Consider the following 26,265-nt stretch of genomic DNA (forward strand, 5'->3'; position numbering starts at 1 on the left):
TGGAGGTGCAGCGTTTGGGCCGAGGGGGTTCCTCTTCTCCCCTGGCTGGAGAAGTCTACCCTCCGGGGGCCGCGTTCTTGGCCACTGCGAGGCGCACCGTGTGGGGAGGGACAGCGCGTCCTGTGGGGGGCGTGCACGGCGGCAGTGGGGGCGTGCGTGTGCGCGGGAAGCCAGCAGCCAGACTTGAGCATCTCCCTCTTCTGACCTTTGTGGCTGGTCAGACGCGCCCAGGCCAGGGATCCCCGGCCCCCGCCCGATCTTGCGGGCTGGCAGGCATGGACAAGGCCAGCGCGTCGAGCTGGGACCAAGGGGGCGACCCAGGTCTGGCGGCAGAGACGGCAGCCGGGCCCTCGGGCCCCCGGGCGGCCCGCGGCGGTGAGCGGCCCGCGGACCGCCCGCAGGAGCTGATGCGCGCCCCTGAAGAGGAGGCGGACACAGGCCGCGGGCCTCCTGCAGCCAAAAGGCTGAAAAGGGACACCGAGGGCCAGAGACCGAGGAACCCCCGAGTGGATGAAGAGGAGGCCCAGAAGATGCGAACCCTCGTGGCTTCCATGAGCCAGGAGCAGCTGGACCGTTACGAAGTGTATCGCAGGTCAGCCTTCCCCAGGGCAACCATGAAACGTCTGATCCAGAGCGTGGCTGGCTCGGCGGTGGGCCAGAACGTCGTCATTGCCATGTCCGGAGTGGCCAAGGTCTTCGTCGGGGAGGTCGTGGAAGAGGCCCTGGACGTGTGTGAGAAGTGGGGGGAGACACCCCCGCTCCAACCCAAGCATCTGAGGGAGGCTGTGCGCAGGTTACGCTCCCGGGGCCGAATGCCCAGCACCAAGCACAAGAAGATCTTGTTCTTCTAGGCCCGGGGCCCGGGGAGGGACGGTGGTCCAGAGGCCCTAAGGGCCTCGCCCGCTGTCTCGCCTCTGTCTCAGCCCAAGGTGGGTGTGGGTAGACCCAGGAGGGATTCCTCCTCCGCCCTCCCCAAGACGCACCCTGCTACCCTTCTGCCCACACAACCAGGCTTCTGGGTCTGGTTCCCCCAGGCCAGCCCGGAAATGCGCATGCAATGGGAAATGGCTCAAGGAAGCAGGGGAGCGCCCGAGCGCCCGAGCGCCGGCCCGGGCACGTCTACTCCGGAGTCTACTCTGCTCGACCCTGATGCCTAAGGCGCCTCAAAGGGAATGTGCCTATGGATAGAGCTGATTTCCCTGGCGATAAGGACGCAGTGACACAGGGGCTCTTGGCAGGTCGCCGGTCTTCCGGGTGCTGCCGAAAGATAAAACAGTATACACTTGGAAAACCTGCATGGGAGTTCCCGTCATGGCTCAGTGGCTAAGGACTCCGCCTTGGAAGCATGAGGTTGCGGGTTCGATCCCTTGCCCCGCTCGCTCAGCGGCTTAAGGACCCGGCGTTGCCGCGAGCTGTGTTGTAGGTCCCAGACTCGGCTGGGATCTGGCAGAGCTGGGGCTCTGGAGTAGGTCGGTGGCTACAGCTCCCATTCGACCCCGAGCCTGGGACCCACAGGGAATGGCAAAAAAAAAAAAAAAAAAAAAAAAAAAAAAAAAAAAAAAAAACCCAAAAAACAAAACAAAACAAAAAAACCCAAAAATCCAAAACACCAAAAAAAAAAAAAAAAACACCAAAATGAAAAAACTCGCTAAAAAAAAAACAAAGGTTCAAAGGTGTACCAAAGTGGTTTAGAAAGACATGGGGAGGGGATGGGGGAGGAACAGATCCACAAGATCCAAGGCAAGGCTCCCAGTGGGACCTGGAATGGGTCAAGAGGTGGCGAGTTATTCCTGAGGAGGTGAGGAGGGGATTGGCTCCCTCTCTGATCTTGGACGTCCCCGCCTCCGCAGCGGTGTGGGGTGATTCCGGTGGGTGGACGGTGGGGTGGGACGGCCTGAGAGCAGGAGCCCTGGGAGACGTGGCCCTTCCAGGTTGCCTTCGGTCAAGCCACAAGGGTCTTGCAGGGACCCGGCGGAGAAAGAGAAGGGGGGGCAGGCATTGCCAAGCATTGCCTTCAGGCAATGGCCCGCCTACGGATCTCCCGGGTGGGGGGGGGGAGGGAGGGAAAGGATGTGCTGGCTGGCACATGCCTGAGGCCCCAGGTCCTCGGGCAGCCAGCCCCACTGCCCACGGGGAGCGAGGCTGCCGGCTTTCTGGGGGCCCCTCCCCAGGCCCGGACGTCCTGAGAGCACCCGAGGAGGAGAGGAGCTGTGGACCGGCACCAGCGGGATCTTTGGCCGGCTGGCCGCCGCCATGGTTTCTGAGGCAGCTTTGGCGCTCTGCCTTCTCGGGGGCCCCTCTGGATCTGCCATGCCCGGGCAGCCCCCCACCGGGCCGCCCCTCGACCACACCCCACCCCCGCCACCGGGGAAAGTTGGGGGAACGCTCTACCTAGAGCCACCGAGCTTGGCCTGGGGGCTCCGGCCCCGCCCCGCCTCCCCACGTCTCCCCACCCCTCCCCGCCCCCTCCCCGAGTGTGTGGGAGGAGCCCACCCCTTGTGGGCTGAGGCGGTCAGGTGACGCCCCCGGGTGGGTGGGGCCGGGGCCCCGGCGCCCTATATAAGGCGGCGGCAGCCCTCCCTGGAGGCAGCGGGAGCCCGCGTCGCACAGCACCGCGTCGCACAGCACCGCGCCTGAGGGCGCTTCTCCGTGGCTGACCCTGAAGAGGAGGAGGCCCAAGTGCCAGAGCTTTCTCCCCTAGAAGGTCGGGACTCTCCAGCAGTGTGTGGGTTGGTTGGGTTGGGTTGGAGGTGCAGCGTTTGGGCCGAGGGGGTTCCTCTTCTCCCCTGGCTGGAGAAGTCTACCCTCCGGGGGCCGCGTTCTTGGCCACTGCGAGGCGCACCGTGTGGGGAGGGACAGCGCGTCCTGTGGGGGGCGTGCACGGCGGCAGTGGGGGCGTGCGTGTGCGCGGGAAGCCAGCAGCCAGACTTGAGCATCTCCCTCTTCTGACCTTTGTGGCTGGTCAGACGCGCCCAGGCCAGGGATCCCCGGCCCCCGCCCGATCTTGCGGGCTGGCAGGCATGGACAAGGCCAGCGCGTCGAGCTGGGACCAAGGGGGCGACCCAGGTCTGGCGGCAGAGACGGCAGCCGGGCCCTCGGGCCCCCGGGCGGCCCGCGGCGGTGAGCGGCCCGCGGACCGCCCGCAGGAGCTGATGCGCGCCCCTGAAGAGGAGGCGGACACAGGCCGCGGGCCTCCTGCAGCCAAAAGGCTGAAAAGGGACACCGAGGGCCAGAGACCGAGGAACCCCCGAGTGGATGAAGAGGAGGCCCAGAAGATGCGAACCCTCGTGGCTTCCATGAGCCAGGAGCAGCTGGACCGTTACGAAGTGTATCGCAGGTCAGCCTTCCCCAGGGCAACCATGAAACGTCTGATCCAGAGCGTGGCTGGCTCGGCGGTGGGCCAGAACGTCGTCATTGCCATGTCCGGAGTGGCCAAGGTCTTCGTCGGGGAGGTCGTGGAAGAGGCCCTGGACGTGTGTGAGAAGTGGGGGGAGACACCCCCGCTCCAACCCAAGCATCTGAGGGAGGCTGTGCGCAGGTTACGCTCCCGGGGCCGAATGCCCAGCACCAAGCACAAGAAGATCTTGTTCTTCTAGGCCCGGGGCCCGGGGAGGGACGGTGGTCCAGAGGCCCTAAGGGCCTCGCCCGCTGTCTCGCCTCTGTCTCAGCCCAAGGTGGGTGTGGGTAGACCCAGGAGGGATTCCTCCTCCGCCCTCCCCAAGACGCACCCTGCTACCCTTCTGCCCACACAACCAGGCTTCTGGGTCTGGTTCCCCCAGGCCAGCCCGGAAATGCGCATGCAATGGGAAATGGCTCAAGGAAGCAGGGGAGCGCCCGAGCGCCCGAGCGCCGGCCCGGGCACGTCTACTCCGGAGTCTACTCTGCTCGACCCTGATGCCTAAGGCGCCTCAAAGGGAATGTGCCTATGGATAGAGCTGATTTCCCTGGCGATAAGGACGCAGTGACACAGGGGCTCTTGGCAGGTCGCCGGTCTTCCGGGTGCTGCCGAAAGATAAAACAGTATACACTTGGAAAACCTGCATGGGAGTTCCCGTCATGGCTCAGTGGCTAAGGACTCCGCCTTGGAAGCATGAGGTTGCGGGTTCGATCCCTTGCCCCGCTCGCTCAGCGGCTTAAGGACCCGGCGTTGCCGCGAGCTGTGTTGTAGGTCCCAGACTCGGCTGGGATCTGGCAGAGCTGGGGCTCTGGCGTAGGTCGGTGGCTACAGCTCCCATTCGACCCCGAGCCTGGGACCCACAGGGAATGGCAAAAAAAAAAAAAAAAAAAAAAAAAAAAAAAAAAAAAAAAAAAACCCAAAAAACAAAACAAAACAAAAAAACCCAAAAATCCAAAACACCAAAAAAAAAAAAAAAAAACACCAAAATGAAAAAACTCGCTAAAAAAAAAACAAAGGTTCAAAGGTGTACCAAAGTGGTTTAGAAAGACATGGGGAGGGGATGGGGGAGGAACAGATCCACAAGATCCAAGGCAAGGCTCCCAGTGGGACCTGGAATGGGTCAAGAGGTGGCGAGTTATTCCTGAGGAGGTGAGGAGGGGATTGGCTCCCTCTCTGATCTTGGACGTCCCCGCCTCCGCAGCGGTGTGGGGTGATTCCGGTGGGTGGACGGTGGGGTGGGACGGCCTGAGAGCAGGAGCCCTGGGAGACGTGGCCCTTCCAGGTTGCCTTCGGTCAAGCCACAAGGGTCTTGCAGGGACCCGGCGGAGAAAGAGAAGGGGGGGCAGGCATTGCCAAGCATTGCCTTCAGGCAATGGCCCGCCTACGGATCTCCCGGGTGGGGGGGGGGAGGGAGGGAAAGGATGTGCTGGCTGGCACATGCCTGAGGCCCCAGGTCCTCGGGCAGCCAGCCCCACTGCCCACGGGGAGCGAGGCTGCCGGCTTTCTGGGGGCCCCTCCCCAGGCCCGGACGTCCTGAGAGCACCCGAGGAGGAGAGGAGCTGTGGACCGGCACCAGCGGGATCTTTGGCCGGCTGGCCGCCGCCATGGTTTCTGAGGCAGCTTTGGCGCTCTGCCTTCTCGGGGGCCCCTCTGGATCTGCCATGCCCGGGCAGCCCCCCACCGGGCCGCCCCTCGACCACACCCCACCCCCGCCACCGGGGAAAGTTGGGGGAACGCTCTACCTAGAGCCACCGAGCTTGGCCTGGGGGCTCCGGCCCCGCCCCGCCTCCCCACGTCTCCCCACCCCTCCCCGCCCCCTCCCCGAGTGTGTGGGAGGAGCCCACCCCTTGTGGGCTGAGGCGGTCAGGTGACGCCCCCGGGTGGGTGGGGCCGGGGCCCCGGCGCCCTATATAAGGCGGCGGCAGCCCTCCCTGGAGGCAGCGGGAGCCCGCGTCGCACAGCACCGCGTCGCACAGCACCGCGCCTGAGGGCGCTTCTCCGTGGCTGACCCTGAAGAGGAGGAGGCCCAAGTGCCAGAGCTTTCTCCCCTAGAAGGTCGGGACTCTCCAGCAGTGTGTGGGTTGGTTGGGTTGGGTTGGAGGTGCAGCGTTTGGGCCGAGGGGGTTCCTCTTCTCCCCTGGCTGGAGAAGTCTACCCTCCGGGGGCCGCGTTCTTGGCCACTGCGAGGCGCACCGTGTGGGGAGGGACAGCGCGTCCTGTGGGGGGCGTGCACGGCGGCAGTGGGGGCGTGCGTGTGCGCGGGAAGCCAGCAGCCAGACTTGAGCATCTCCCTCTTCTGACCTTTGTGGCTGGTCAGACGCGCCCAGGCCAGGGATCCCCGGCCCCCGCCCGATCTTGCGGGCTGGCAGGCATGGACAAGGCCAGCGCGTCGAGCTGGGACCAAGGGGGCGACCCAGGTCTGGCGGCAGAGACGGCAGCCGGGCCCTCGGGCCCCCGGGCGGCCCGCGGCGGTGAGCGGCCCGCGGACCGCCCGCAGGAGCTGATGCGCGCCCCTGAAGAGGAGGCGGACACAGGCCGCGGGCCTCCTGCAGCCAAAAGGCTGAAAAGGGACACCGAGGGCCAGAGACCGAGGAACCCCCGAGTGGATGAAGAGGAGGCCCAGAAGATGCGAACCCTCGTGGCTTTCGTGCGCTGGCGGAGTAGGAACTATACCAAATATTTCACAGTTTATCTTTCTCCTATGAAAGTATTAATCTTCTCATCATGGTGGTCTTGGTAAATGGCGTGTTCTTTTGTGTGAAGTGGGTCTAAAGGACAACTCCATCGTGTGAGCCAGACTGTTCCTCTACTTCACCCCAATTCACTCCAGTTGCTTTATAACCAATCGCAACACAGAAGGCCCTCCAAATATATACAATTTTCATTTCTCATGTATAATTCAATAAATCTGTAGAGCAAATGACAATACTGTCACAATTTTAATGACTCAGTGTTTTCCAATACAAATGTTTTCCTAGTTAGAAGAAGGAGGTGATAGAAAGGGGAATGGAGTGATACTTTTGGTGAAAAAATTGTTTTCATAGTGATTAATATAATGATTATAGTACTATATGTTTTTTGCAGTACTTACAGAACTTTCACTAAAAAGGATGTATTGTGTCCTGTGAAGATTTTTTCTTATGTAAAATTGTGAAACATCAAATTCTTACATTGAATCATCAGACAAATTGAAAATGTACCAGATGACAGGATACTGTATCAAATAGCACCCAAAACACTCAAACAGTTTAATTCTCAATGAAATATACCAGGTCTATGTGAATGTAAAAGAAGTTTTGTTAAGCAGATATAGCTTCTCCCTTTGTGGATAAGAATTCTCAATTCTCTTAATAGGTAGTATTTTTCTCAATCAAATGTTATTAAAAATACTAAGTGTAGGATGTACCAGACTAGCTTATTGAAAAATACCTTTAACATATAAATATGCAAGAATAAACAGAGTTCTGATAATGTGTAGTAATAAAGGAGACTAAGACTTATGAGATATCAATGCATATTTTAATTTAATTTAATTTTTTTAGGGATATAGCTGTGGAAGTTTCCATTCTAGAGGTTCAATAGGATCTGAAACTGGCAGCCTATGGCATAGCCACAGCAGCATGGAATTCAAGCCATGCCTTAAACATACACCACAGCTCAGAACCATGCCAGAACCTTAACCCACTGAGCTAGGCCAGGGATCGAACCTCTGTCCTCATGGATACTAGTCAGGTTCATTGTTGCTGAGCCACAATGGGAATGTCTCAATGTGTAGTTTAAATCAAATGCAATTTCATTTCATGCTAAATAGTACAAGAGTAAAACAAAACAAAACACCAAAAAAATAGAGGCATGATTTTTATCCAAACACATACTATATTTTAGAATACAAATTTGGGATATCAAGTCATGAGGAAAAATAATTACACATCTATAAAAATGACCATCTTCAAAAATGATTACATTTCAATCCCTACTTAACCCCTTACATTAAAGTGTAGATGGTTCAAAAATTTAAATATAAAACAAAAAAATACTTAAAATTTTAATTGTTCAAAAAATGAGGTATAATATTTTGGTAACATAGAAATAGGGAAATTCTGGATGTTCATGCTGTGGCACAGGTGGTTAATGATTCAGATTGTCTCTGTTGTCAGTTTGATTCCCAGCCGTGGCAGAGTGTGTTAAGGATCTGGCATTGTAGCAGCTATGGCTTAGATAGCAGATGCAGCTCAGTATTGATCCCTGTGCCAGGAGTGTCCCTATACCACAAGTGTGACTGAAAAAGGAGAAGGAAACAAGAAATGTGGAAATTTTTTCTAAGCAAGACATAAAAAGCATAAAATATTGATAGATTTAATTACATAATATTTTTACATGACCAAAAATATTGTGCACAGTATAGAAACAACAAAATCAAATAATGAGCTAGAATAAAATAATAATTCCACAGGCATGATAAATGGAATAACTTCCTTAGTATATTATTAAATAATAAAAAAATCAATACAGAGTAGTTCCCACTGTGGCTCAGTGTTAAGGAAACTGAATAGAATCCCTGACCATGATGGTTTGATCCCTGACCTGACTTAGTGGGTTAACGATCCAGCATTATCATGAGCTGTGGTGTAGGTCACAGACATAGCTTGGATCCAGCATTGCTATAGGCCAGCAGCTGCAGGTCCAATTTGACACATAGCCTAGGAACTTTTATATGCTGTGAATGCAGCTGTAAAATAATAAATAAATAAAATCCTTATGGAAAAAGTCCAGCAATCAAAACACATAAAATTTATTAATAGACAATTCATGAAAAGGAGTAGAAATCATTTTTAAAATGTAAATAAATTATCAAAGTCAGTTTTATTTGTGTATAATTAAAGTATAAAAATGAAGCAAAATTTCTTTTACCAGACTGTCATGTACCAACAATGTTTATAAAGCACTGGTTGTTGGCAATGTGGTAAAAAATTTTTTTTTCCAGAATGAGGGGAGTAATGAGTTTGGTTCAAGGACACAGAGGGCAATAAATAAGAACATCAACATTTTATGGCTGCACCTGCAGCATGTGGAAGTTTGGGGGCTAGGGGTTGAATCAGATATGCAGCTTCATGCCTGTGCCACAGCATCTACAACACCAGATATAAACCACATCTGCAACCCATTACACACCTTGCAGCAATGCCAGATCCTTAACTCACTGAGCAAGGCCATGGATGGAGCCTTCATTCTCACAGACACCATGTCCGGTTCTTAACCTGATGAGCCACAACAGAAACTCCATCATTTTAAATACATATACGAATTTACTCAACAGTTTCATTTATAGTACTCATTCTTAGAAAATTTCATACAGATTTAACTGCAGAATTACACCAAATTTCATACAGATTTAACTGCAGAATTACCTGTCACAGTAAAAGATTTGGGAAAAAAAAACAAGAAAAAAATCTGTATACCTCAATTTTAGTGTATCTTATAATAGTTAAGCAATATAAGGAAACATAATGAGCTAGGACTATATAGACTGATATATAAAGAACTTCAGGAGGCCAAGAAGTAAAATTCAAAATATACACACAAAGACATAAGTAAAAACACATATGTGAACATATATGCAGCTTATTTTTATAAACATTATTTTTGTAAATATTGTTTTGTAAACATTATTTTTGTAAGTATTATTACTTGAAAAATTTTAGAATCACACTGACTGCATCTGGAACAATGGGACAATCTGGTTTTGGAGAGGGAAAATATTTATTCTACATATTCCATTTTGCATGGATTCTATTTTAAGTATTTACTGTTATTCATTATATTTTCATTGTTTTATTTTAAAGCATAAAACACACTAAAATGTCATAGGTAATACAAATAAGAGAAGAGAATATATAATATTAAATATTTAAACTAGTACAATAAAAAGAATGAAGAGAAAAGTAAATGTAAAAGTAAATAAAAAGAATGAAGAGAAAAATAAAACTAAGAAGGAAAAAATATAAAAAATAAATGCATAAAGTGAAAATTAGTAAAAATTTATTGACTAAGGCATCACATACTATTTATTGATTCCCTAATGGAAATGCATATAATTTTTCTAGGTAAAGTGTTAAACTAGGTATTATAGTGCTTATAGAAGTGCTTTCCTTATGTGAGGGAAACTGTTAAAATAGCACAAACATATGCTTCATAATTTAATTATAATCATCATAAATACTTTAGAGAAAAGGAAGTTTTGCATCATATTGGTGAAGACCTTTAAATTCCAAGAAGATTGGGCAAAATGCAAAATTACTTTTTTCATGCAAGATAAAGCAATTATTGGTTGCATTATATCATAGGACTTTTTTTTTCTCTAAAGCTCCTTCATAGCACTAGTCAACTAAGAATTTCTTAGACTATAGAATAAAGGGTTCAGGATAGGGGATATGACTGTACAAACACACTCAATGATTTGCCAATGGAGAACATCTTAGCAGGTCTTGCATACATGAAAATAGAGGGAACAAATAAACAGACAACCACAGTGATGTGGGAACCACAGGTCTGGAGGAATTTCCTCTTCCCTATCTGATTCAGGTACTTTAGAGAGTGCAAGATGACTACATAGTAGATAAGCAAGAGCAAAAATGAAATAGAACAGATCAGCCCCTCATTGACCACCACTAAGATGCCAGTGACATAGGTATCAGTGCAGGTGAGTTTCAATAAGGGGAAAATGTCACACATAAACTCATCAATGACATTGGGACCACAGAAGAGAAGCCAATAAATAGTGCTCAGTTGAATTTCTGAGTGCAGAAATTCAACACACCCTTTGCCTCATGATAACCAAATAATACAAGGGCTTACAGATAGTCACATAGCATTCATAGGCTACCATCAACAGAAGGATGATCTTGGACCCACCAAAAAGTGCTCAGTAAAGAGCTGGGTCATTCAGGATTGTAAGTATACAGTATTTTCCACAAAAAAAAGAAGTGTGAAATCAATCTAGAGCTAACAGAAGAATAATATGCTACATCCATAAATGATAAACTAGCAAGAAAAAAATTATATTGGTGAGTTCAGGGACTTACAGTTACAGTCATAACAAAGTGTAGGTTGACCACAATGGTCAAAAGTGTAGAAGAGCAAGATTATAACAAAAAGGATTTTCTGCTCCTTTGCATTCTGCATTAGGCCCAGGAGGATGAAGTTCTTTGGTTCCATCTAGTCTGTACAGGAACTGACTTCATATAAGTAGTTTACCTACAAAACAATGGGGGCCATTTTTAAAGTGTTGTAAGTTTCATCTTTTACTTATCAATTAAATTATAAGAATGTGTATGAAGTATATGTGTCCAAAATATCAAAGACATTGTGATTAATAAGTTGAATAAGGAATAGTTCCCTGTCCTCAGTAATATGATAAAAGACAAGAGATCAGAACATTCTAGACTGGTATGGTAAGTGTGGCTATAAGGATATTCATAAAATGCTAAAGTCACAATGTAAGGATATATCCATCAAACTGGAAACTAAGAAGGCCTTCCAGAGGAAGCCAGGATGTAATTGAGTTTTAAAGGAAAAATGGAGAACAAGAGAAGATGAGAATGGAATTCCATGAAAAATTCACCATTTATGAAATCAAAAATACGTGTTACTGAAGACCCATATAAGATAATTTACACATCCTATGTGAGTAGATCAAACTCTGAATAGAACAATATGTCCTGAATTGTCTGAAACCACACTGAGAATTCTTTCCTAGGGTCTTGTGTTGGATATATATTCCTCCTTTTCCCAATGAATAAATGCTGAATCCCTTTTGTTTTATGCCTCAGCCTCTATCTTTCCACTTATTTTCAACCTTGTAGAGGCAACATCTCCAACTTGGACATCTATAATAGTATATCAATTTAGTGTGTATAAAAATAAATTTAAAAATTTCCAAAATAAAAATGGAGTTCCCCATTTAACTAAATGGTACCACTTTCCATGAAATTGCTCAGACAAAAAAAAAAAAAACATGCAAACACAAAACAATTAACCAAGTTTTTGTTCTCTTAGTACTTAATGATAAGTTTATCACATCTCCTTGTCTTTTCTTTCAAAATACATCAAAAATTTGATCATACTCCTAGTTGCATTTCCCTCCTGCCCACCCCAATAGCTTCCTGCCATGTCTCTTCACTTCAATTCTGGCCTCTAACATTGAGTTCTCCTGGAGCAGCCCAGATGATTCTCTTTAAAGCATGTTATTTAAAGAAGCACTACACTTAAAATTCCTACCATGGATCCAACTACAAACTCACCTTTAAATTTATAGTAATGAGGAGTTCCTGTCATGGCTCAGTGGTTAATGAATCCGACTAGGAACCATGAGGTTGCGGGTTCGATCCCTGCCCTTGCTCAGTGGGTTAACGGTCCGGCATTGCCGTGAGCTGTGGCGTAGATCGCAGACACGGCTCGGATCCTGCGTTGCTGTGGCTCTGGCGTAGGCTGGGGGCTACAGCTCTGATTCAACCCCTAGCCTGGGAACCTCCATATGCTGTGGGAGCAGCCCTAGAAAAGGCAAAAAAAAAGACCAAAAAAAAAAAATAAAAAAAAAAATAAATTTATAGTAATGAGAATTTCTAATCCCTATTTCATAGTTGAAGAAACTTAATGCATAGAACATCTCATTAATTTTCCCAAGATCATACATTTCTAAGTGGTAACACTAAAACTGAATCTAAATTTGACAATTTAAAGTAATTTAATTTCTTACCAAATAAAGAAAGTCACACATCAGAAGCATGATTTCCACTACTTACTCTTAGTCTTACCTGTGGAGGCTTGTTCACAATCTGAATGAGTTTTTACCTTGCTCATAGGGATATGGAATTCTTCTATCCAGTTTGACAACAGAGGGAAAAAGGCTGCATTATTACTTAAGTAAATAGTGTAATTTATTTGCATGTCTGTTCATTTACTTCATGGATTTTTCTGATTACTCAGAAGATGGTTTTTACTTGTACCATATCTTATTTAAAAGAAATTAGGTAAATGAGTGCAAACCATTACTTTTGGAATGGATTAGCAATGAGATCCTGCTGTGTAGCACTGAGAACTATGTCTAGTCCCTTATGATGGAGCATGATGATGGGAGAAAATAGAATGTATACATGTATGTGTAACTGGGTCACCATGTTGTACAGTAGAAAAAAATTGTATTGGGGAAATAAAAATTTAAAAAATAAAATATAATTATCCACAAAAAAAGAAATTTCATGGGGCACACACACACAAAAAAGTACAAAAAACTTAGCATGTTAATGGATTATTTATCCAAAAGACAAGTAAATCATGTTTACATAGTAAGATAGCAACCAGTCATTTCCCAAGAAAATATGTCTCTAGTAACTTATCATCTTACTAACTTCAAAACAGAAAAATACCATTCAATTGTGCAGTCCTTCTCACTCTATCATGTTGATGGAGGCAGCAGAGTTGACTTGATATTTTGAGAGAAATTCTTTTGCTATTCTTTTCTACATGCTTTACTTTAAACCTAACAAAAGACCTCCTGAAAGTTTTATATCAGTTCTTAAAAGGATATCATCTTTTTCCTGATATTGGCAAAGGTCACTGGACATTTTACAACTTCTAATCATATTTATCATTGAGGTAGTACTGGAAATGTGTGCAAGACTGAGTCATGCTTAATAAATTCACTGAGATTTTCCAGAAAATTTTAAAAGCACACATACATGTAAAAACACTACTAGGTTAAATCACATAATTAGGGTGAGAAAGAAGTAATGCAGAGAAAAAAATGCTTTTGAACCATGGTGAAATCATTGTCAGTCAAGAATAAAATACCAGACCAGTCATTTTGTTCCAGTTAAATGAATTAATAAGACATTTCCCAACCTGCCACAGCAAGTGTTTCTTTCCTTTTATTTGATACTAAATTTATCCTGCCTTCATGTTTGGTTAGATAGGCAAAATTTTATCAGCAATTTATAAGTAATAACTAATATCTTAATCTATTAATTATTATTTTTAAAAAATTTGGTACATGTTCAGTGGCAGAAACTGTGTTATGAGTGAGAACATAGCAATTAATAAATGGGAGGATAGATGGGGGAGGGGAAGGGAATCATATAAAAGTTCCTTTTTGCATGGATCTCACATTCTTATAGTAAAACAGTAAAGAAAAAATTTTAATTAGGTAGTTGTATACTTATTCACTGCTTATAAGATAACAAGTAGAGTTCTGTTATAGAAATTAGAGGAAGACTTCTACTCTGGATAATGTAATCAGAGAAGACCTTTCTTAAAATGTGATGATTAGGCTGATACAAAAGATAGGAAATGGCTACTATTAAAAGCACTGTTATAGACAGTAAAATGAAGTAAAATTTTATGAGTTAAATAAAATTATCTCACTTTAGAGATGATATCTATATGAGTAAATTCTAAAAGTTCAAAGGAATTTCTTTTAGTAATGTGTTAACAGAAAAAGTAGTAAAAGTGTGCACTCTTGTTTTGTTCCTGATTTTTTAATAGGAAATATTTCACCATTTCAAAATAGAGATTAATGTGAACTGTGGAGCCATTATGTATGAGCTTTATTATATTCAGGTAATTACTTCTGTACCCAATTTTGGAGATACTTTCATCATTAAAGAATGATGAATGTCTATGCCATCAATGAACAATACAAAGAGGAAATTAAGAAAAATATTCCACTATAACAGTACCAAAAATAATAATCACAACATTGTAAATCAACTACATTAATAAAAATATTTTAAAAACAAAATAATTAAGAGTAAACTAAAGCAAGAGGCAATAGTCTTCTACAGGAAAACTACAACATATCACTGAAAGATGTTACAGAAGCCATACTTAAATAAAAAGACCTTCATGAGCTGGAATACTTAATTATTTTATTTTATTTTTTAAAAATTTTTATTATTTTTTTAGAGTCACAGCTGCAGTATATGAGAGTCCTTTTGTTAGGTGTTCAATTGGAGGTGCAACTGCCAGCCTACACCATAGCCACAGCAATACAGGTTCCAAGCCATGTCTGTGACTTACACCACAGCTCACACCAGATCCTTAACCAACTGATCTAGGCCAGGGAAACTGCTGGTATCCTCATGCTGGTTCATAACCCACTGAGCAAAAATGGAAACTCTCTGGAACACCCAATAATATTAAGATGTCAACATTATCTAAGATGATCTACATATTCAATCAAATCCTATCAAAATTCAAAAAAGAGGTTTTTTGCAGAAATAGAAAAATCCATACTAAAATTCATATTAAATCTCAAGGGAATCCAAATAGACAATCCATATTGAAAAAGAAAAACAAATGTGGGGATTGCCATTCCTGAAACTGAAATATACTGTAAAACTATGGAATCTCAGCAGTATGGTTTTGGCCTAGAGGCAGGAATACAGCAAGGAGCGAACAACATGGCAGAGTAGAAAGTCCCTTCCTCCCATGAAGAGACCAAACTTACAACTATATACAGAGCAATTACTGTTGTGAATGACCAAAGACTGGCAAAAAAGTTCAACACAATTTGTAACACTACTATTACAAAACTACAACACAAATATAAAGAAGGGACTACAACAAAACAAGGAGCTGGTGATAATAGAGTCAAGACTCCTACCCCCAAGTGGGGGAAACACAAACAGTAGGATAATAAAAATTGCAGGGATTCTTCACAAAATGGGAGGGGTCTGAGCCCCACTGTGAGATACCTAGCCAAGCAATCCTGCACCTGTAAGATGAAGACCCAAAATAAATTGCCTTTGAAGACCAGAGTTACTGACTTTTGAAGGAGCCATTAGATGGCTATGGGAAGTGGGCAAAGCAGTCAGTTGAAAAAGGCTTGGGTTAGAATCACACGCTAATATTACAGAGCCTCCCAGAGAAGCAGGGAGCAACTGAGACTCACTCTGGGGATGTTGATGCAGGCATCAGCCCTTTGCGGGAGCTATCCTAGGATGACTTTGTGCTGTAAAGCTCCATTTTGGAAACCTCCTTCCAGCTTTGTAGTGATAGAACCCAGCCCTGCCCACCAGTATGTGTGCACCATCCCTAGGAAACCCTAGACCAGGCAGCTAGCAGGGCAAGAACTCAAACCCACTGAGCAACAGCTTGGCTACTGGAGGAAGTCCTCAGGCCCCAGCCACTCATGACCACTTTTACCCACCCTGGGTGGGCACCAGATCCAGGATCCCTTGGTCCCTCACCCCACCCATGGGCAGGCCAACACCATACTCTGGGACAGCTCAGCATGCCATCAGAGACCTACCAAGTGTGTGGATAAGAATTTGCAGTTCTCTAAACATACAAATTCTTCCTCAATCAATCTTATGCAAAATACCAACTAAATGCAGATTTCACAATACTAGCCTATTGAAATTTAATTTCAAAACATGGATATGAAAAAAACTAATAGATCTAATACCCAATAGTAAAGGAGTCCTAGGCTTATGAGATAGCAAATTGTATTTTTTTTATTTATTTATTTATTTATTTATTTATTTATCTTTTTGGCATTTCTTGGGCCACTCCCGTGGCATATGGAGGATCCCAGGCTAGGGGTCAAATCAGAGCTGTAGCTACTGGCCTATACCAGAGCCACAGTAACATGGGAACTGAGCACATCTGCAATTTCTATACCACAGCTCACAGAAATGCCAGATCCTTAACCAACTGAGCAAGGCCAGGGATCAAACCCACAACCTCATGGTTCCTAGTTGGATTCGTTAACCATTGAGCCATGATGGGAACTCCAGCAAAGTGTATTTTAATTCAAATGTAATTATAAACTTTGTTAAATGGCACATGAATAAAGAGATACATGGAAGATGACAGAGGTCTTAACTGGCTCCAAACATATGCCATGCATTAAAACATAAAGTTGGCATATCAAGGCAATGGGGAAAAATAACCATGCATCTATAAAATATCAATCTAGAAAAACAATTAAAATATAACCAGTTCTTAACTCCTTGCATCAAAATGAACTGTAGTTGATTCAAATTTTTAAAATACAAAATATAAAGAAACAAAAAGATGTTAAAATTGAATGTTGAAAACTTGGGGAATAATATATTGATAACATTTAAAAAGGGACAAAATTAACTTCTTTGCAGAACAGATACTGATTCACAGACTTTGAAACACTTATGGTTTCCAAATGAGACAAGTTGGTGGGTGGGGGGATGGGCTGGAGGGTTAGGATGGAAATGCTGTAACACTGATTTGTGATGATCATTGTACATCTATAAATGTAATAAAATTCATTGAGTAATAAAAATAAAAAATAAGGAATTTGGCAGAAAGTGACAAGGTCAAGAGTGTTAATAGTAGGGATCTTTTGTTTGGAAATTGCAACTAATATGATATACAAAGTCATCAGAAAAAATATATGCTGCTTTCACCCATCTACAATGCTCACCATGAACCACCCTTAAGAAAACAGACATTCCCAGCAAATGCTCTTTCATCTTGGCACTGCTAGAGAATGAATGAACCTAAAAGTGCTTCCCATTTCTCACAGAACCTAGGGATTTTACCCCTTTCAGACAGCAGATGGCTTTGAAGACAACTATATAATCATCCAGTTATTAAGTAAATTTCAATCGATCATGAAGAATTTTCTATTTTTTCAGTGTTTCTAGAGATCTTTAGTGTAATCACAATATCTAATTATGCTATCCAACATTATTTTTCTCATTCTGAAGAAGAAGAAAATCTCTTCTCAATTGGTAGATGTTGCTTTTAAAGTGTTCAACAGCAGGGAACAATGACAGAATAAAGAAGATGAAAAATGGAATGCCCCTTTTCTGGAAGCAAGCCAGGATTCTTGGAAGTTAAATAATACCCAAAGAGGTAAGTGGCCATGGGGGAGGGAACAAGGTGCTTACTGTAAGGAGGAAGGGCAATGCATAAAAAGATTGCTCTAGGTTAAAGAGATAAGAAGGAAAACAATAAAAGAAAGATAGGAGCATCTTCTATGTTATAGATAAAGGACCACTTTGATGAGGAATGATGAGGCACAAGGGCTCCCTGGGACTTGAGGCACCTAATTCCAATTTCCTTTTAGGTGCCCCCAGGAACTTTGATATTGAGGGAATATTTGATTAATTTTCTGATAGATACAGATGCAACATAGTCCATGGTAAACACCAAGGTGGCACAGAAATCATCTCAATCCATGCCAGTCACAGAAGTTTCTGACATGTACTAATTTTTTCTTTGTTATAATTTTTAAAATGCCAAATGGGGAACTAACTCTGAAACACAGTTTCTCTTTTTAATGCTTATTTTTTCCTATTTATTGATATGCAACTTACATTAATATATATTTTACTATGTGATATATATATATATATATATATATATATATATATATATATATATATATATATATATAGTCTTTTTGCCATTTCTTGGGCTGCTCCCATGGCATATGGAGTTTCCCAGGCTATGGGTGGAATCGGAGTTGTAGCCACTGGCCTATGCCAGAGCCACAGCAATGCAGGATCTGAGCCATGTCTGCAACCTACACCACAGCTCACAGCAACACTGGATCCTTAACCCACTGAGCAAGGCCATGGGTCAAACTTACAACCTCATGGTTCCTAGGCAGATTTGTTAACCACTGCACCACAATGGGAACTCCAGTATTTTATATTAAAGTATAGTTGATTTACAATGTTGTGCCAATTTCTGCTATAGAAGAAAGTGACCCACATTATTTTTTCCCATCATAGTCTATCCCAAGCAACTGGGTAGAGTACCCTGTGCTATCCAGTAGGACCTCATCACTTATCCTTTCTAAATGTAATAGTTTGCATCTACTAACTCCAAATTTCCCTTCCATCCCACTCCTTCCCCCCTTCCCATTGACAACCAGAAGTCTCTTCTTTATGTTTGTGAGTTTGTTTCTCTTTTGAAGGTAGGTTCATTTGTGCCATATTTTAGACCACATATAAATGATGTAATATGTTATTTGTCCCTCTTTTTTCTGACTCACTTCTGTTAGTATGCAAATCTTGAGTTGCATCCATGTTGCTGCAAATGGTATTCATTCTTTTATGTGGCTGAGTAGTATCCCATTGTATATATGGACCACATCTTCTTGATGCATTTGTCTGTCAATGGACATTTAGGTTGTTTGCATATACTGGCTATTGTGAAGTACAGTGTCTTTTGTATGCCAGAATGTCCAACATTTCTTTTGGGTTGAGATTGGCTTTGAATTAGATGCTCAAGTTGCTTTTTTTGCCAGATAAGCTTGACCTCAGTGACCCACAAAAGCACTCATTAAGCCTACAGATTATGCTCATGGAAACCACAGAAAAGGAGACAGAATTCTTCCTCCCACTCCAAGGTCTATAAAAAGGTAATGCAAGATGTGTGGACTGGAAGCATCCCAGGGAAGGTCAAAAACACATGCATAATTCAAATTCCATCAGAAAGAGTAACAGGGACACCTAATCTAAAACAGTATCCTGGAGAGTCCCCCCATGGCTCATCAGAAATGAATCTAACTAGTATCCATGAAGATACAGGTTCAATCCCTGGCCTCCCTTAGTGGCCTAAGGATCCAGCATTGCTCTGAGCTGTGGTGTAGGTCACAGATGCATCTCATAACCCACATTGCTATGGCTGTGGTGTAGACAAGCAGCTACAGGTCAGATTTGACCCCTAGTCTGGGAACCTTCACATGCTGCAGGTGCAGCCCTAAAAACACATAAAAATAAAAAGAAATAAAAATAAACAGGATGCTGAGGCAAGAGGATCACTTCTCACCCAGATTGACTTGTCAAAATATCAGCCTGTCCATTCAGAAAAGGACAGAGAGGGACAAAGATTGGAGTTTCACTTGGATCACACTGCACTGGAAATGCAGTACACAATGAATTGTTCTGATCCCTGAGGTTGCCTTGGACACAGTGTGCAGCACATTCACAATAGAGAGATACTACCTTACAATGGATTCAAAAATGTATAATGGTCCTAAGCTATGAAAATCCAGTGAGTCACCCTGAATTGTATGATCTGTGCTAAAAGAATACCCACCCAACCCCCAACCCTGATGAGGACCCAACACAGAGGAACCTGCTTCACTGAGGACTAGAGAAAGGGCTTTACTCAAATGCCTCAAGGTACAGGAGATTTCAGATACTGGTTATTGTTTGTGAATACTTTTTCAGGATGAGTGGAGTCATAACATACCCATACAGAAAAAGCCTTAAAAGAGGTTCAAGCCCTCCTTGGGGGAATTATTCCCAGATTTGATAATGGGAATATTTTGGTCTTGAGTACCTTTCAAAGTGATAATGGGCCTGCTATTGTCTTAAGTATAACCTAACAATATTGCAAATTATTTGGATTAATTTGTAAATTAATCTTCATCCTGGAGACCACAATCAACAGGAAAAATGGAGAAAATGAATCATACAATTAAAAGAAACATTACTGAAATAGATGAAGGGACTAACTTAACCTGGGATAAGTTTTGGGCAGTTGCCTGCTCTGGATCAAAATGTTTCCCAGAAGCAGCTTAAATTAAGCTCATTTGAAATATTGTATGGTAAGTCATTCCAGATGTTTGTCTAGGGCAGGAATATTATAGATGCTTTGAAATACCTAGCTGTTGCCAATTATGTTAAAACTCTGGGCAGTCTACTGACCTCTGTTCATGAGTTTGCCTCCCACATGTCTGCCTACCCAACTGAAGCTGCCTTACATCCCACCTGTCCTGGAGACTGAGTCCTCATTAAAACCTGGAGAGAACAAAGGTTTGAACACCAACTGACTGCAAGGTGGGCAGGACCTGATGTGGTATTATTACCATGCACTCATCTGTCAAGTTAGCTGGGTAAAGGTTAGCAGGCTCCTCACACTCAGATTAAAGCAGCACCACTGTCATCAAAATACAGCCCAACTCCTGAGAGGAATGGGAAGCAATGGGTTTGTGAATCCTTAGAAGACTTAAGGTCCCTCTTTAAAATATATAAGGATTGAGATTGTAGTTCCATTATAGCTGGAAAAGGGTGATCTCTTTTGTTTAATTTCATACAAATGAATAATGCGAGAATACAGTGTAAACATGGCAGAGCCAGAAATGTAAAAATAATGGGAATGTGTTGGGAAGTGGAACCAAAAACCCAATTCAATAAAGTACTAAGGGTTTTCCTCAGGTTCAAGTAGTTGTTGGTGAAGAAGGAAAGAAGATTGCAATAAAGAGTCTAAGGAATATTCCCTGTCCAGGACCAATACATTCCATTTCAAATCACCCACTCATCAACCCCATTCAACAAATAGCCAGAGTGGCCATCACCTATATTCCTCCACAAGATTGTGGAATGGACATTGAAAATTGAGAATTGTAATACAGAACAACATAGAGTAGATCTCTTAATTTAACATTTGCATTTTATTGCTTTTGCTTCAGGTTAGGAATGTTGGAGAGAAAGACAAATATCATATGATATTACTTACATGTGGAATCTACAAAAATGATACAAATGAACTTATTTACAAAACAGAAACAGAATCATAGACTTTGAAAAAAAATATGGTTGCTGAAGGGGAAAGGTGGGGAGGCACAAATTAGGAGTTTGGGATTAATATATACACACTGCCATATATCAAATAGATCATCAACAAGGACTTACTATATAGCACAGGGAACTCTACTTAATATTCTGTAATAACATATAGGAACAAAAATAATGAAAAATAATGAAAAATAATGAATATATATGTATATATGTGTATAATGAATCATTTTGCTATACACTTGAAATTAATACAATAATGTACAGCCAATATAAAATAAAAATTAAAAAATGTTGCCTACAGCCTGAAATGTACAAGTTAGCCATTTCTTGAGGCTCTGAATTTTTTTTTTTGCTTTTTTTTTAAGATTTTTATTATTTTTATTATAATTAATTTACAATGTTCTGTTAATTTCTGGTGTACGTTAAAGTGATCCAATCATACATTCTTTTTTTATACATAATTTTTTTATTTTTATTTTCCCACCATACAGCAAGGGGGTCAGGTTATCCTTACATGTATACATTACAATTACATTTTTTCCCCCACCCTTTTTTCTGTTGCAACATGAGTATCTAGACAAAGTTCTCAATGCTATTCAGCAGGATCTCCTTGTATATCTATTCTAAGTTGTGTCTGATAAGTCCAAGCTCCTGATCCCTCCCACTCCCTCCCCCTCCCATCAGGCAGCCACAAGTCTTTTCTCCATGTCCATGATTTTCTTTTCTGAGGAGATGTTCATTTGTGCTGGATGTTAGATTGCAGTTATAAGTGATATCATATGGTATTTGTCTTTGTCTTTCTGGCTAATTTCACTCAGGATGAGATTCTCTAGTTCCATCCATGTTGCTGCAAAAGGCATTATGTCATTCTTTTTTATGGCTGAGTAGTATTCCATTGTGTATATATACCACCTCTTCTGAATCCAATCATCTGTCGATGGACATTTGGGTTGTTTCCATGTCCTGGCTATTGTGAATAGTGCTGCAATGAACATGCGGGTGCATGTGTCTCTTTTAAGGAGAGATTTGTCCGGATAGATGCCCAAGAGTGGGATTGTGGGGTCATATGGAAGTTCTATGTATAGATTTCTAAGGTATCTCCAAACTGTTCTCCATAGTGGCTGTACCAGTTTACATTCCCACCAACAGTGCAGGAGGGTTCCCTTTTCTCCACAGCCCCTCCAGCACTTGTTATTTGTGAATTTATTAATGATGGCCCTTCTGACTGGTGTGAGGTGGTATCTCATGGTAGTTTTGATTTGCATTTCTCTTATAATCAGAGATGTGGAGCATTTTTTCATGTGTTTGCTGGCCATCTGTATATTTTCCTTGGAGAAATGTCTATTCAGGTCTTTTGCCCATTTTTTCATTCATTGATTGGCTTTTTTGCTGTTGGGTTGTATAAGTTGTTTATATATTCTAGAGATAAAGCCCTTGTCAGTTGCAATATTTGAAACTGTTTTCTCCCATTCTGTAAGTTGTCTTTTTGTTTTCTTTTGGGTTTCCTTTGCTGTGCAAAAGCTTTTCAGGTTGATGAGGTCCCATGGGTTTATTTTTGCTCTAATTTCTATTGCTTTGGGAGAATGATCTGAGAAAATACTCATGAGGTTGATGTCAGAGAGTGTTTTGCCTATGTTTTCTTCTAGGAGTTTGATGGTGTCCTGTCATATATTTAAGTCTTTCAGCCATTTTGAATTTATTTTTGTGCATGGTGTGAGGGTGTGTTCTAGTTTCATTGCTTTGCATGCATCTGTCCAGGTTTCCCAGCAATGCTTGCTGAATAGACTTTCTTCTTCCCGTTTTATGTTCTTGCCTCCCTTGTCAAAGATTAGTTGACCATAGGTGTCAGGGTTTATTTCTGGGTTCTCTATTCTGTTCCATTGGTCCGTGTGTCTGTTTTGATACCAGTACCACACCGTTTTGATGACTGTGGCTTTGTAGTATTTCTTGAAGTCTGGGATAGTTATGCTTCCTGTTTGGTTTTTGTTTCTCAGGATTGCTTTGGCGATTCTGGGTCTTTTGTGGTTCCATATAAATGTTTGGATAGTTTGTTCTAGTTCTGTTAAAAATGTCATGGGTAATTTGATAGGGATTGCATTGAATCTGTAGATTGCTTTGGGTAGTATGGCCATTTTTACAATATTGATTTTTCCAATCCAGGAGCATGGAATATCTTTCCATTTCTTTACATCTTCTTTGATTTCTTTGATTAAAGTTTTATAGTTCTCGGCATATAGGTCCTTTACCTCCTTGGTCAGGTGTATTCCGAGGTATTTGATTTTGTGAGGTGCAATTTTAAAAGGTATCATATTTTTGTATTCCTTTCTAATGTTTCATTGCTGGTATATAGAAATGCAACTGACTTCTGAATGTTAATATTATATCCTGCTACTTTGGTGAATTTATTAATCAGTTCAAGGAGTTTTGGGGTTGAGTCCTTAGGGTTTTCTCTGTATAGTTTCATGTCATCTGCATTCAGTGACAGTTTTATCTCTTCTCTTCCTATATGGATGCCTTTTATTTCTTTGGTTTGTCAAATTGCTGTGGCTAGCACTTCCAAAACTATGTTGAAGAGCAGTGGGGAGAGTGGGCATCCCTGTCTTGTTCCAGATTTGAGTGAGAAGGCTTTCAGTTTTTCCCCATTGAGGATTATATTTGCTGTGGGTTTATCATAAATGGCTTTGATTATACTTAGGAATGTTCCCTCTATACCCACTTTGGCGAGGGTCTTGATCATGAATGGATGTTGGACTTTGTCAAATGCTTTTTCTGCATCTATTGAGATGATCATATGATTTTTGACTTTTCTTTTGTTAATGTGGTGTATGATGCTGATTGATTTGCGTATGTTGAACCATCGTTGTGAACCTGGGATGAACCCAACCTGGTCATGGTGTATAATTTTTTTGGTATGTTGTTGGATTCGGTTGGCTAAGATGTTGTTGAGAATTTTTGCATCTATATTCATCAATGATATTGGGCGATAGTTTTCTTTTTTGGTGGTATCTCTGTCTGGTTTTGGAATGAGGGTGATGGTGGCCTCATAGAATGTCTTTGGGAGTATTCCTTCTTCTTCAACCTTTTGAAAGAGTTTAAGGAGGATGGGCACCAATTCCTCTTTATATGTTTGATAAAATTCACCTGTGAAGCCATCTGGTCCTGGACGTTTATTTGTAGGGAGTGATTTTATGACCTCTTCAATTTCATTTCTAGTGATCAGTCTGTTCAGTTGGTCTGTTTCTACTTGATTCAGTTTTGGCAGGCTGTAGGATTCTAGAAAATTGTCCATTTCTTCCAGATTGTCAAACTTGTTGCCGTATAGTTGTTCATAGTATTCTCTTATGGTTTTTTGTATTTCTGCTGTATCTGTTGTGATTTCTCCTTTTTCATTTATAATTTTGGTGATTTGGGTTCTTTCTCTCCTCTTTTTAGTGAGTCTGGTCAGGGGTTTGTCAATTTTGTTCACCTTTTCAAAGAACCAGCTCTTGGTTTTATTCATTTTCTCTATTGTTTTTTGAGTCTCTATTTTATTGATTTCTTCTTTGATCTTTATAATTTCCTTCCTTCTGCTGACTTTAGGACTTTTTTATTCTTCTTTTTCTAATTCGTTTAGGTGGAGGGTTAAGTTGTCAATTTGGGATCTTTCTTCTGTTTTGAGAAAGGCCTGTATTGCTATGAATTTCCCTCTGAGCACTGCTTTCGCAGCATCCCATAGATTTTGAGAGGTTGTGTCTTCATTATCATTTGTTTCAAGGTAGTTTTTAATTGCCTTCTTGATTTCCTCATTGACCCATTGGTTTTTTAGTAGCATGTTGTTTAGTCTCCATGTAGTAGGTTTTTCTCTTTCCTTTTCCCATGGTTGGTTTCTAATTTCATGGCATTGTGGTCAGAGAAGATACTTGAGATAATTTCTATGCTCCAAATGTATTGAGATTCGCTTTGTGTCCCAATATGTGGTCGATTCTTGAGAATGTTCCATGAGCATTTGAGAAGAATGTGTATTCTGCTTTTTTTGGATGTAGTGTCCTGAAGATATCAATGAAGTCTAACTTTTCTATTGTTTCCTTTAGGATCTCTGTTGCTTTATTGGTTTTCTGTCTAGAGGATATGTCCATTGATGTGAGGGGGGTATTAATGTCTCCTACTATGATTGTATTCTCATCAATATCTCCCTTTATGTCTGTTAATATTTGATGTATGTATCTGGGTGCTCCTATATTTGGGGCATATATGTTGATGATAGTAACATCCTCTCCTTGGATGGATCCCTTAATCATTAAGTAGTGTCCTTCTTTGTCTTTCTTTATGTCTTTTGTTTTAAAGTCTATTTTGTCTGATATGAGCATTGCAACTCCTGCTTTTCTGTCATGTCTATTGGCGTGAAATATTTTTCCCCACCCTTTCACTTTCAATCTATATGTATCTTTTGTCCTAAGGTGAGCTTCTTGTAGGCAGCATATTGAAGGTTTTTGCCTTTTTATCCACTCAGCCACTCTGTGTCTTTTGATTGGGGCATTCAGTCCATTGACATTTAAGGTGATAATTGATAGATGATTATTTATTGCCATTTGAACATCGTGTTCCAGTTGATTCTATGGTTCTCCATTCTTCCTTTCTTTCTTTCTTTTTTTTTTTTTTGGTTGGATGGTCTCCTGTTGTTATCTGCTTGAGTGTATTTTTTTTCATATTTTGCAAATGCAATATTTGGTTTTGGCTTGTGGTTGCCCTGTTTTTTAAGTATTCTAACCCCTTCCTATAAATGTATAATTGTGTGTTTTATCCTGATGGTCCTGTAAGTTCAAACACTTCATTACTATATTAAAATTAAGAAGAGAAACATACAAACAAACAAACAAAAAGGGTCTATTTATTTCCTAACATCCCTTGTCCACATTTTATGGTTTTGATGACTCAAAAATATGGAATGCTTCACAAATTTGCGTATCATCCTTGCACAGGGGCCATGCTAATCTTCTCTGTATCTTTACAATTTTAGTATATGTGCTGCCAAAGCGAGCACAAGGCTCTGAATTTTAAGAGTATAACAGTTTTCCAATCATATATAGATAAAAACTTGCAGAACAGAGAATAACATTTGTCTTGTTGGAGGTTTATAGGAACATCATGACATGACGTAAGTGGACAGCTGCAAGAAAAAAATGTTGAGACACCAAGAAATTTGCAACAATGATCTCCACATCATTCATTTAATATAAAAAAAGCCTGAATTCTGACTTGAGTTAAATAGACTTCTAAGATACTAGTTCATTATTTTCTTGGTCTGCTGACTTC

General features: G+C 42.4%; 1 protein-coding gene and 2 pseudogenes across 1 annotated transcript; all 3 read left to right on the forward strand.

The window, feature by feature from the left end:
- The first annotated feature begins 250 nt into the window (after positions 1 to 250).
- Positions 251 to 1,295, forward strand: LOC110259060 (annotated as a pseudogene).
- Positions 1,296 to 2,995: 1,700 nt separating this feature from the next.
- On the forward strand, positions 2,996 to 4,040 carry LOC110259058 (annotated as a pseudogene).
- Positions 4,041 to 4,293: 253 nt separating this feature from the next.
- On the forward strand, positions 4,294 to 6,333 carry LOC110259059 (transcription initiation factor TFIID subunit 11-like). Its single transcript, XM_021082354.1, has 2 exons — positions 4,294 to 5,452; positions 5,715 to 6,333. The coding sequence occupies exon 2, from the start codon at positions 5,769 to 5,771 to the stop codon at positions 6,135 to 6,137; it is 369 nt and encodes a 122-aa protein (XP_020938013.1). The 5' UTR covers positions 4,294 to 5,452; positions 5,715 to 5,768; the 3' UTR covers positions 6,138 to 6,333.
- The last annotated feature ends 19,932 nt before the right edge of the window (positions 6,334 to 26,265 follow it).

This window comes from Sus scrofa, unplaced genomic scaffold (assembly GCF_000003025.6).
Source record: "Sus scrofa isolate TJ Tabasco breed Duroc unplaced genomic scaffold, Sscrofa11.1 Contig702, whole genome shotgun sequence".
In the NCBI taxonomy this organism is placed as follows: domain Eukaryota; kingdom Metazoa; phylum Chordata; class Mammalia; order Artiodactyla; family Suidae; genus Sus; species Sus scrofa.

Coding starts and splice junctions, on each gene's coding strand:
- LOC110259059 (XM_021082354.1), top strand. CDS start 5,769: ATGGACAAGGCCAGCGCGTCGAGCTGGGACCAAGGGGGCGACCCAGGT.